Source organism: Coptis chinensis, chromosome 8, assembly GCF_015680905.1.
Source record: "Coptis chinensis isolate HL-2020 chromosome 8, ASM1568090v1, whole genome shotgun sequence".
Lineage (NCBI taxonomy): Eukaryota > Viridiplantae > Streptophyta > Magnoliopsida > Ranunculales > Ranunculaceae > Coptis > Coptis chinensis.
In genome coordinates this window covers 88,371,382-88,383,980 of record NC_141463.1, presented here as the reverse complement: position 1 = coordinate 88,383,980, position 12,599 = coordinate 88,371,382, and the positions used below count along the sequence as shown (strand labels likewise).

Here is a 12,599-nt window from a genome sequence, read left to right as displayed (position 1 = left end):
TGAATAAGTGTGGCAAAGTGAATGGTTGTGGAAGATATGGTGGATTGGGATAAGTTTTAAAGGGAAAGCATGGAAAAAATGAGGATGTGGGTTTAGCACAAAACTCATTCATGGTGTAGTTAGGGACTGTCTCAAGTCTAAAAATGAAGGTGTCTAGTGGTTTATCCTTGGGAAGTATTTGTTTAATAGGTGGATTTAAAAAATCATGAAGCACAGGAGAAACTAAATGATCGAGTGCAAACTCGAGGTTCCTTTGAAAAGGTGGAGGGTGGGGAATATTGGTGATGGAAGGTGAATGATTCTCAGCTAGCGCTCTCAAGTCCATATCATCAGAAATCTTGATATATGCAAGACATTCCTCAATAGGTGGGTCAAAAGGATCACTGGGATAAAGATTGAAAAATTCATCTTCCGTCATAGCATCAAGGGATGAATGGTTGTTGGCAAGGGGGGACTCGCGAAGTGGTAAAGAAGCGTGCAAAAAGAGTTGCGAGAATTCTTCTTCTATTTCGCCTACTACCGTGGAGTCATTGTTAAAGTCGAATTTCGAAGGAAAGGAATTTGTTAATCTGTTTCTCTGAAACATGTTTTTTTAAGTAATCTTGAGCTAAGCTCCGATCATGCTAACCTCTCCATTTGTAGATGAATCGATACCGTGGTCCTAGTTTTGAAAACATTTACCTCAACGAGGAAAGATGGCCAAAGGACAAGGACATCGAACCATCGCGGCAGTTTATGAGCGTTGGCGTAGCCAAGAAGGGGGCCCTAAAAATGATAGGTACAGAGTCGTTAGTGAGTTTCGCGGTTCAGGACAACGAAGTCGGCCGGGTAGTAAAAATTTTGGACTTTAACCAAAGACGCTTCTCAACCACACCCTTAGGATACTTAATAGACCGGGTCGACCTAATTGCAACGCCATTTTAGTAGGTTGCATCTCCTCTAGACCTATTTGTTTATAAAAATAAAATGGGAGTAAGTTAACACTAGCCCCCGTGTCTAATAATACGGTCGTCGTGGTGAGAATCTCCTAAGGTGCATTATCAGATAAAGAGACCGGGGGTCCTTGTACTTAACAATTCCATTATTTTCGGATAAGCGTTGGGAATTGTTCCTTAAAAAGGCGTTTTTGGTATATTGGTCTTACGCCTAGTAGTACACAACTCCTTAAGAAACTTAGCATGGTGTGGTAGCTTTTAATAGCTTCTTCGAGAAAAGGAAGGTTTATAGTTAGATTTTTGAAAACGCGTTCCTAATCTCCTCATAATTTGTATCCCTAGTTAACATGGCTAATTTTTGGGGAAACGGTGTTTTCTCTCTATAATTAGCATATGGATCAACAGGATGTTTAACCTTGGCTTTTGTTTCTTAGGTTGTGGTTTAACCGGTACCTCTACAGTTGTAGGTTCTTCGCCTTCTATTTCGCATCTAGTTCAATATCCGGTGTAGGGGAATGAGTATGGGGTAACTATAGGCATAGTTACTTTGTTATCAACCACTCTTCCGAGCGGAGAGTGGTGATGGCATTTAGCTCACCCACGCTTGTAGTTTCCGTACTAGTATTACCGTTTACCTCAAAGGCCGTGGTTTGTTGCTCTAGGGTTGGGTATCGGCCCGAAACACGCCTTTTGGTTGGGCTTTCTCTTGGGCTAACTTGTTGGTTTAAATTATTAACAGATTGTAGAATGTGTTGGTTAGATTGAGCCATGGTTTGGAAAAGTTGTTGGCTCACTTGTATGAAGGTGTCAAGACGATCCGGTTGTGTGGGTGTAATAGTCACGGGTGGTGTGGACTGAACTATGTCGCGTTGATTATTTATAGGCGGATTGTGATAGTTATTATTTACCTTAACGATACCTCTATTAGCATTATAATTATTATAACTATATTGACCTTGTGCTTGACCTTGTCGAGGTTGTGCTTGGTTGTTATAATTATTATAATTACCCGACCGCCCTTGTCTCGTGTAGCTTGGTTTAACCGTGTGGTGGCCTAACATATTGATTATTGTACCACCCGGAGGTGTGACTTGTTGGTTATTTCTCCAACCGGTCGATTTTGTCTCCAAAGGGCGTTAGGTTCACTATTAATAGAACAAGAATGTTCATAGGCTATAGGACCGGAGCCGGATGCTCGTGACTCAAATTCTAAACTACATGGATTTGAATTTACATTCATGACGGGATAGGCTTTTGTTGTGCAGAAATGGCCTCAACCTTTTTAGTTAGAGATTCGATTAAATTTTTAAGTTCTAGATCGGGTTTAACCTCAAACATACCGGGTAGCCTTTAATCGTGGAAGAAGAACTAGCGGAGCGGAGTAATCGTCCACTACCCCCAGTTGTTATTTTTCGCTTTAGTTTGATCCTCTAAAAATTTGTAAGCCTCATTGGCTCCTTTACTTAGGAAACTACCCCATTCATTATGTCAAGGACTTCTTTATGGTGGTGTAGAAGTCCTTTTTGAAAAGGCAATGAACTAACGGTCTTTAGCTAAGTTATGGTGTGTGGACACTCTATAAGCGGTCGGGTGAAAGCGATTCCAAGCCTCGAAAAATGATTCATGAGGATTTTGTCGGAAAAATGAATCTTGGAAAGCATCTCATCCGCCTTTAGGGGGTAAAAATGTTCCATAAACAACAACAAGTTTGGCCCACGAAGTCCATTGCATTAGGCTTTTGACAGCTTAACCAAGACGCCGCCTTATCGGCTAAGGTGAAGGGAAATACCCTCGGTTTAATCCGTTCCACTCAACGGTAGGATGATGGAATGTTGTAAGGACTTGTTCAATCCTACGTGTTGGTAAGGTTTTTCATGGTCTAGACCATGGAAAACGGTAACAATTAAATATGTTTGGGGAATTCGAAAATCCCCGTTGGTCCGCTAGAACGATGCAAGATTTAGGGCTATCGCCAAAGCTTTATAAAAGTCGAGAGAGAGAGTCTCTCTTTCTTCACCATAATATCGGGTGTAGTGTGTGAAATTCTAGATAGGCGTGTTGTATTTATTTCACTAAAAACAAGCCCGATTATACTAGAATTAAAACTCCTCCGACGAGAAGATCAGGAGTGGAAGAAAGGAATACCGATAAGCGTCCTTGCTTCGCTTTATGAATAGCGTCTTGTTTACGCTGCGTGTTCGTGTAAATAAGAGATTAGAACACCAAAAACTTGACAACTCGAAGTTCAAATCAAACCGTGGAAATCCCGGAATTTCGTGAGAAGGCGCGCTGGCGCTTATCTTAGCGCTGGGCCAAGGCAAAGTCGAAGCTCCGAAAAGATAAGCTGGTCGCTCTCTTTGAAGCGTGGCTGCCTTCGATGTATAAGCGAAGTCCAAGAAGATAGCGGGTCGCTTTCTTTTGAAGCTGGCCATAATTTCTCGTGAATTTTTCCAAAACTGAAAAACGGCAACCACAAAGATGAATCAAACAAGGGTGGGTGGGTTTAATGGGACTTAAAAATAACTACTTCTACAAAGAAAACAATGCTAAAGTGCAACTAAGATGGCGCCGGCATTTGATAACCTTTAAATGAATAGTTTACCTACGAAATGAACTACGAATCCAAAACGTAAGTAAACTAAACTTTAACTTTTACGTGTCTATTATCAAATCTTCTACTCTCAATGCGAATTGCACTAAATGGAGTCTGAAGTTCGCTTCACTCCTAGTTCCCTAGCATGGATTGTTTTCTAAGTCTAACTAGTCGCTCTTAAGTCAATGAGAGCTTTAACGAAGGGTGTTATACTACGATGAAACTAAAATGAGTCTACGTTGAATTTAACTACTTAATACTATGGAAATATGCTTGTTTTGAATCTAGATAAAGGATTAGGGGGAATTGAATCCACCTCGAATCCAACTTAATAACCTAGTATAGATTCTTGTATCTCGATTCTCACGCTCTTACGGCAAGAAATTCGAAGTTCTAATCCCTAGTGTTCATGGCATTTCTACCGAGTACTAACTAGCATGTGAAGTCGTCCACCCATTCTCATGGCGAAACACGACTTTCTAGAGTGGAATAGATTCTACAACCAATTCTATACTAACCACTAAGTTTTCATCAAGGCTTCCTCAACCCCTCTAATGGAGGATTTAGCCTTGATTCATCAAACTAACAATTCCCATTAAATCTAAACTAAACATAATGAAAAGATTCTAACTTTATGCGATTTCACTAAACAATAATCGAAATCTAATTAATAACTATGAAATGATAACAAACAATAATGGAATTTAGATCTATAAATCGAAATTGACAAAATAACTATTTTTATTATCTAATCAATCAAGAACAATAATTTGAGAGTTTAATCTAAAACAAGAATTGAAATGAAATTAAACTTAATTAATCTAATGAAAACTAGATCTAGAATTAAGGTTTAATGGAGGCTAACTAATCTAATTTTTTTCTAACCTAACTATCTACCCTATCTACCATTAACAATGAACTAAGCTTTTGTTTTTATACATTCAGATCCAAAAATCGTGCATGGGCTTGGAGCCATGTTTTGGGCCAGAGAATCAGGCCCAAAACCCAATTCTTTCAGTCCAAAAAGGCCTCTTCAGCTGCAGTTGACTTCCACAGACTTTTCGTCCACTTCTGCTCCTCTGATTGGGTCAAGGCTTGGACCATTGCAAAGCTCCTTCCGAGCCGGTCGTTTTGACATAAGGTAGGCCTCAATCCGAGGTCTGAGTCCAAAGATATGGCTTTCGGAAGTTCTGCTGACTTTTGCTCCTTTATCTCGCTAAAAGTGGTACATTTCTCACATAATGGACTTTGAAGCCTGAAATGCATAAAAACGCGTAATCAGTGTTAACTCTTACTTATTATTCACATAATTGGTCTAACAGTATGATTATTAAGGGGTTAAAACTACAGTTTTGGGCTCTTATCAGGAGCCAACCATGGATCCACATTTGGAATCAACTGGTGAAGTATATGTTATTGATATTGATGATGAAACAATTCATGTTGAAGAAGAGATTGAGTTTCAAGGTCAAAGTGAAGATACACATTATATAGGAGCAAATGATGTTGATGTTGATAAAGTAATTGATGTTGATAGAGAAATAACATTTGAACATGATATAGTGGATAATGATGGTGGCTGCAATATATTTCATAATGATGCCATGGATGATGCCACTGATGATGAGCATGATAGATGTTTTGATATGAGTAATGGTGTTGGGCCCTATATGACTCAGGAAACATGTTATGTGAGTAAGAAAGAATCTGATGAAGAAGATGAGGACTGGGATTATGATGAGGAAGAAACTAGTGATGATGATATTTCAAAACTTGAACTAGTGTCAGAGGGTGAGATGGATGTAGATATTCAGATAGATGAGTTTGTGAAATCTACTGGAAACTTGTATGAAGTTGAAGATAGTGAGAGGATTGAAGATCCAGCATTAGGTACAACAAACTTCAGCCTTACAAAAGATATGACCTGGAGAACTATTTTGGAGTGTAGGAAGTTTATGAAAGACATGGCAATTGCTCAGAAGTTTAGTTTCAAACAGAAGAAGAATGATAAGACAAGATATAAGTTGGTTTGTAAGGACCCTGAATGCAAGTGGTTTGTGAACTGCAGTAGAAAAGTTGATGGGCATACATTGAAGCTAAAGTTATTTAATCCCACTCATACCTGTGAAGGTGATAAGAATAACAAGAATGTGCAAGCCAAAGCTCCTTGGGTTGCAAATGAACTAGAAGACTTTGCTAGGGCTCATCCAACTTTTGCACCAGTAGACTTGCATAATGAGATCTATAATGAGTATGGTGTACTTATATCTTACTGGACTGCTTGGAGAACTAGAGTTTTGTTGCTAGAGAGAATCAATGGTAATTATGAAGAGAGCTACATGGTGGTGTCAGAATTGAAGAATCAAATTTTGAAAAGGATCGGAATCCAGGAAGCATTGTCAAATGGTATAAGGATTCAGTAGATGAGTTTGTGGGTTTCTTTGTTACATTCAAGCAATCATTGGATGGGTTTGTGAATGGGTGTAGGCCAATCATTGGACTTGATGGTTGTTTCCTTAAAGGCAAGTATGGAGGATGTTGTCTTAGTGCTATTGGACTTGATGCTATGAATGGTATTTTCCTTCTTGCTATCTTCATTTGTAGGGGTGAGGATAAATACACTTGGCATAAGATGTTGGAGTTGTTGAAGCCTCACTTGAACAAGCCATCCATCGGGCGGTGACATTCATATCTGACAGGCCGAAGGGTCTCATTGAGGCAGTAAGCAATAACTTCCCATATGCTCACCACAGGTAAAATTAACTTGTTTATTTTGAATTACATTTGTAAATTATACTTATTATCTTTTAACATGTTATACCCTATTTTTTACAGGTTTTGCTTTAAACATATGTACAAGAACTTTAAAAGTGTTTTTAAGGGTGATTACTTGGAGAGTCTATGTTGGGGGGCAGCTAAAGCTTACATGATAAGTACACATGAAATCTGTATGGAAACACTAGAGCATGATGAGAAGAATGCCAAAATATGGTTAGAGAAGCAACCTAAGAGGACATGGGCTAGGGCATATTTTGATCTAACATCAAAGTGTGATGCTGTCACTAGTAATTTTAGTGAATCCTTTAATGCTTGGATCCTAAAGATAAGAGACAAGCTTCTATTTCAGTTTGTGGATAAGTACACTCTCATTGTTATGGCACTTATGCATGATAGAAGAGAACTAGGTTTGGAATTAACTGATGGTGATTTGGTATCAGCTGTAACAGATGTAATTAAAAGGTTGGAAAAGAAGTACCATAAGTATAAGGTTTCAGGGGTTGGACCAAATCAATTCTTGTCAACCAATACCAAAAATGGTAAAGGTTTATTGTGGACTTAAATCTTTTAACTTGTGAATGCATTGTGTGGCAGATGACAGGGATACCTTGTGTCCATGCTATATCTGTCATAAGGCCAAGAAGGCCTAATAGGGAGAGTTGGGCCAAGTGAGTTGTTACTTTGTTGCTTAATTTATTGTGACTTATAAATTTTACTTTCCTGTCACTTATTGATTTTTATTTTTTTTCACTTAATTTGTAGATATTGCAGTCACTACTACACTGTGGAGTCATTTGGAGCAACCTACGCAGGTTATATCTATCCAGTAGCCAACCAAGATGATTGGGACAAGGTCAATTCCTTTTACCCTTATATATATATTAATTTGATTCCAATTTCTTTCTCATTTAATTTGATTCCAATGTCTTCTTTGTGATCAGATTAAACCTACAAATGTTGTATTACCTCCCAATAACAAAAATCCTGGAAGACCAAAGAAACAAAGAATAAGAGGAAGAGATGAAGAAAAATCAAGTGGCAAAAGGAAATGCAGGAGATGTGGTCAGGTAGGACATAACACAAGGACTTGTAAGCAAGAAGTAGGGGAAACAAGCTCAGCACCACCAAATAACATAGGTAACCATTTTGTTTGTATTCAATAATGCTGTGTTTTGACTAGCTAGAGCACATTGACTGACTGAAGCACATACATTGGCTGTTGTTTGCATTCAATAATGCTGCACTTTCCAAGTACAATTTTGTTTGTATTGTAAATGTGTTTTCAACTCAATTATTAAATATTTTGACTGTGATTCAGTCATGCTTTAAATGGTACAACACCCCTACTAATTTCTTATCTGCATGTTTTTGCTATAAAAGCAACACATCTCTGCACTCATCTCCCACACAACAGACATATCTTTGCACTCATCTCTTTTTTACACTTATTTCTTCAGTCAAATTAAATGGGGAGGGGTATTAGATATCCTAGACATATTTGGAGTTTAGTGCGAAAGGGATATAATAATTTTTCTAAAAAAGAAAGGGAGGTTGTCATGGCCTATTTTGATCAACATAGTAATGCAAGTTATGCTGAATGTATAGAATATTTGCAAGAATGGAGGTATCTTACAGGAAGGGGTGTTGGAGGTTCTTCAACTCATGCTGGGGAGGAAAGTGATGATTCCATTGTGGACTTAACTGGGGAGGTTTCTGACAATTCAATTGAAGTACAAACTGGGGAGGGAAGTAACAGTTTAACTCAAGCACAAACTAGAGAGGTAGTGCAAGCACTAATGTGTACTGATAGCTTTAAGGCTTTGCAGATTTCTCTGAATAATAAGACAAAGGATAACAAAAAGAAAAATAAGAATATATAAGAAAACTTTTGTGTTTGTTGCTATTTTTATGTTTATGTGTTTGTCATTTGTCTTTGTTTAGGGTCTATGCTTCTGTTTTTGTCTTTGTTTATGGTCTTTGTCTATTAATAAAAATGTTGGCTTTATTATGTTTCAACTAACTTGTTTATAAATTTTTATATTTGTTTTGCTTTGCTTTGTCTTCCCTACTATTATATATATTGGGTGGCTCTGCCAAAGAAATGGAGCAAGATAGCCATGGTCAGCAGCAAGGGCATCAACCTCAGTAGCAAGGGCAACAACAAGGGCATCAACCTCAACAGCATCAAAGGCATCAACCTCAGCAGCAGCAACAAGGGCATCAACCTCAGCAGCAGCAAAACCATGTGAATGATGCAGATCAACACCAAGTGCCACGAGCTAGAAGAGGAGGAAGAGCAACAAGGGGAGCAATATGAGGACGCACCCCAAGGGGAGAAAGGAACAATAATGGGTTTCAATATTGGCTTGGATTTGGTGCTAATGATGGTGTTGATACACCAAGTACCCCAACAATTTCAGCAGTTGCACCTTGCTTAAGTCAGTCTTTAACTCAGACCCAGTGAATACATTGGTGCTATGGTTTTTTTTTGTTATTTTGTGGATAGTCATGTTTTTTGGGGAGCCATTTTGGATGACAATGCTATAGTTTAGGAGTGCTAGTTTGTAATGACATTATGTAATGACAGTGCTAATATAGTTGTTATGACAAGTGCTATGTAATGCAGTTCTACTTACCAAATTATTATTTCTTCATACAATACTTGATAAACATAGCACTAATCAGGCACATCTCGCACAACTGTCAGAACAACAATTTCTCTCATCTCACACTATTCTCACCACTCTTCTCACTCTTCTCACAAATAGTTGAAAGATGGCAGCCCTTGCATAAGCCACAACCTTCATAGACTGGTTGTCTACTTTTTTGTCAAAGTATAACCAAGTCACAGCACTACAACCTTCTCTAGAACACTCGAGGTACTTGGATTGTAAAGTACCTTATTCCATATGACCTAGAACGACTCTCATAAATCCACAACACCAAGTATGAGGGCAGTGAATACCAAGATATTGACATCTTGAAGCATAGTGACCCTCTTCATAGCATAATTGGCAAACCTGCAATAGAATATACAAACACCGCATAATTTAAATTAAGGGTTTAGTCCCACTGTAATTACTTTCGTTTCAGACTTGGTCCTTCTAAATAATATTTAATTAGGTTTTGGCCCTTTCGCCATTACAGACAAAATTAAACTTAAACCAGTTACCTTTGGCGCAGCAACAATTACAAGATGACAACTTCCACCCATTATACTCTTCTCTTTCTTTATCTTCTTTCTTTCAAATTTCTATTTTGTATAGCCAGCCAGCAACAACACCAATATTTATAGGGTATGTACCAATAGTTTTGACCATTGGGGTTTTGAACTACCAACGGATATATCACACTAACCGTTGATTTGAAGTGTGGAGATCTTGACACATGTCCTGAATAAGATCAACTTGACCAACATTTGACTCTTAACCCACGCGCCTCGCACACCCAAGGGTATGATGGGTATTATGAAAATACAGACGGTCAACTTGGTGGACTTTGGTTGACTCACCGGTCAAGAGGATTTAGGAGGACCAAAAGCTAGTAAACCGATTAGTGCGGACCAAACCCCAAATACCTATTTAGGAGGACCAAAACCTAAATAACCCAATATTAAATGGTCGATATTTTTACCATCAGCATTTTGAAATTTGGCATGACTTTGTAAATAAGTAAACAGAGGGAAACGGAGTAAAAAAAAGTCGTGGTGGGCTGTTTTATTGGTTCATTAGCAGCTGTAAAAGTAGGACGCAAAAAAACAAAAAAAAATTGTGTCGTAGAGAAACAGAGAGAGGACACGTGGTGGTTTTCTATTTGTGCATTGCCACTCAAAAAGAAGCGAGGGAAATTTTTTCGGTATTAAGTAGTGAAACAGAGAGAGAAGAGTGTGTGTTGGTTGTGCAAGAAGCCAAGAATCATCCATCTTTCACCTCATTTCATCATCATCTCCTTTCCCTTTACTAGTACTTCACCCTTCTTCGTCATCAATGGCTCCACAAGTGACTCAACAAATGGAAATAAGGTGAGTGAGTTTGTGAAAATAATATGTGGGTTTTCTTGTTCATAGGTTTTTTTTTTTTATTTTTATTAATGGTGACATTTTATTGTTTTTAGGAGATTGAAAAACCAGGTGGAATCATTGACTAGAGCTGTAGCTGCACAGAGACAGAGTGACCGTAATATTCAACATGTGAGCATGAAGTAAGCAGAGCTAGTTATCAGTTTGAGTTTATTAGTAATATTTATTTTCAGTTTTTGTTTGAATATATATTGGGTTTTGATGAGCTTTTTGTTTGTAGGATGTTGAAAATGAACAAGACTCTCAAGTCATTTACAAGAGCTCTTGGTGCTAAACGAAAAAGAGAGTTTCAACTTCTGAGGATGAAGTGAGTTTTGTTTGATTATTATTGATTGGGTTTCTTTTACAAATGTCTTTGTTATAAATGTAAAACTTCTGAGATTATTGCTTGTGTTTGGCGTGGTTTTGGTCGTATTGTGGTTTTTTTTGTCTTTTTCCTTGGTGGTTGTTTTTAAAGGGTTGCATTGATGATGATGTAATTTAATTTAGATATCAATGGAAATAAATGATATTTGGTATTAGAGGTGGATGAAAGGGTTTGTATGTTGTTGTGATCGATAGGCATCGTTTAGTGGTTTTGCAGTGTTTTTTATTTAGGATTTGCAGAGTGGGACATGGATGGTTGATGATGTAATTATTTAGGTTTTCACTGGATGATTAGTATGTCACTCCAATATGTTCTTATGAGAGTTGTGTCATGGTTTGTAACATCTGGTCTTTTAAATTTGGTATTTGCAGGCGGGATTTGGAAGAATTTGTATCTGCAAAAGTTGAATCCCAAAGGACTAGTTTTGAAGCTGAAATTCGACAAGCCGTTTTGCTTTTTAAGGTTGGAAAACTCTGATTTCTTCGATGCAAGTGGTAGATTTGACAAATATTTTGACCACAATACACTAATGTTCTCTTCGGTACTGACGTGGTAGATGTGACACTTATTTTTATAAACCCACTTGGCTTGGGAAGACGCTTAATATTATATGGTGTTTGGACGGGTCACTGTAGGAAGATAAGCTCTCTGTTGGAAATCAGCATTAAACTGAGACTAGAATGTGCAGTTTGTTTTCGCTAATGCACCATCGTAAAATTTCCAACCAGTGCCTTGAACTCTAGGATCGGAGGGACCTTAGCAGACCATAAAATTTGGACAAGTTAGAAGTTCGTGCTTTAATTTGTTAAGTGGCTTCATGAGCTGAAGCAACAAAGAACATCCCATTAGGAAAAGCAAGCCATACTCTTGTGTCCTTTGCACTAGAATCATGTCGAGCATGAAGCTTACTTTTTAAATCCCTTTTTTTTTTTTTGATATTGGGACCCATGAGAATCAGGGGTTCCTATTTATTCCTTACTTAACAGAAGTTGGTCCAAAAACCCATTACAGACTTCCTGCTCAGAGGAGAGATTTCTAGTCCATGCCCATTTGGCTAGTTTGTGAGCTGACTCATTACATATTCTAGGAGTAAATCTAAATAACACAGAGTTTAAACTCCTAATTTACTAGATATATTTAAACACATTGGTTGCCAAGACCATAAAGAAACTGCATCAAGATTCTCACATGCTTGTATAACCCTCTTTGCATCTCCTTCAAAGATGACCTCCTTCCAATGTTGTTGAACTGCAAACTCTACTGCCAGTTCTGCTGCCAAGGCTTCAGCTTCCCCAGGTGTGGAGGCTCTGACCTTGCTGACTTTTCCTTTGAGATATTCACCATCACTGTTCCTGCCAATCACAGCTATATTAGCATAAGAACTTCTTTTCTGAAAACTGGCATCAAAGTTAATCTTACACCATCCAGGAGGTGGCATAATCCAATGTTGTTCAGGTGGAAGGAGGGTATTTTCCACTACATCTTGTCCTTCATGCTCTAAGACAACAGGGTCAAAAGCTTTATACCAATCACTACAACTTCTATATGCATATTTCAACACAGCTTGTTGACTAGGCCTGACATTATTAAACCTCGTGTTGTTCCTCGCTTGCCAAATGGCATCCATAAGAGCGCAAAAAAGAGTAGATTGGCAAAATGACTCAACATCAGGTGATTCTTCCATTCTGAAACATAACAGTAACCATTCTAAAGCTTCAAAATCCTCTGCATCAGTTCTTATACAGAAGTTGGAGAGAAACCATACACCTCTTGTCCAGGGACAGAGGAAAAAAAAGATGGTAAAGATCCTCTAAAACATTGTTGCAGAAACAACATATGGGGTCAATG

The 12,599-nt window shown here is 38.1% G+C and overlaps 1 protein-coding gene across 1 annotated transcript; it reads right to left on the bottom strand.

Annotated features, from left to right (window-relative positions):
* Positions 1-11,862: 11,862 nt before the first annotated feature.
* Positions 11,863-12,435, bottom strand: LOC147483988 (uncharacterized). The gene has a single exon (XM_086579692.1). It carries the CDS (start codon positions 12,433-12,435, stop codon positions 11,863-11,865), a length of 573 nt encoding a protein of 190 aa, XP_086435818.1.
* Between the last annotated feature and the right edge of the window lie 164 nt (positions 12,436-12,599).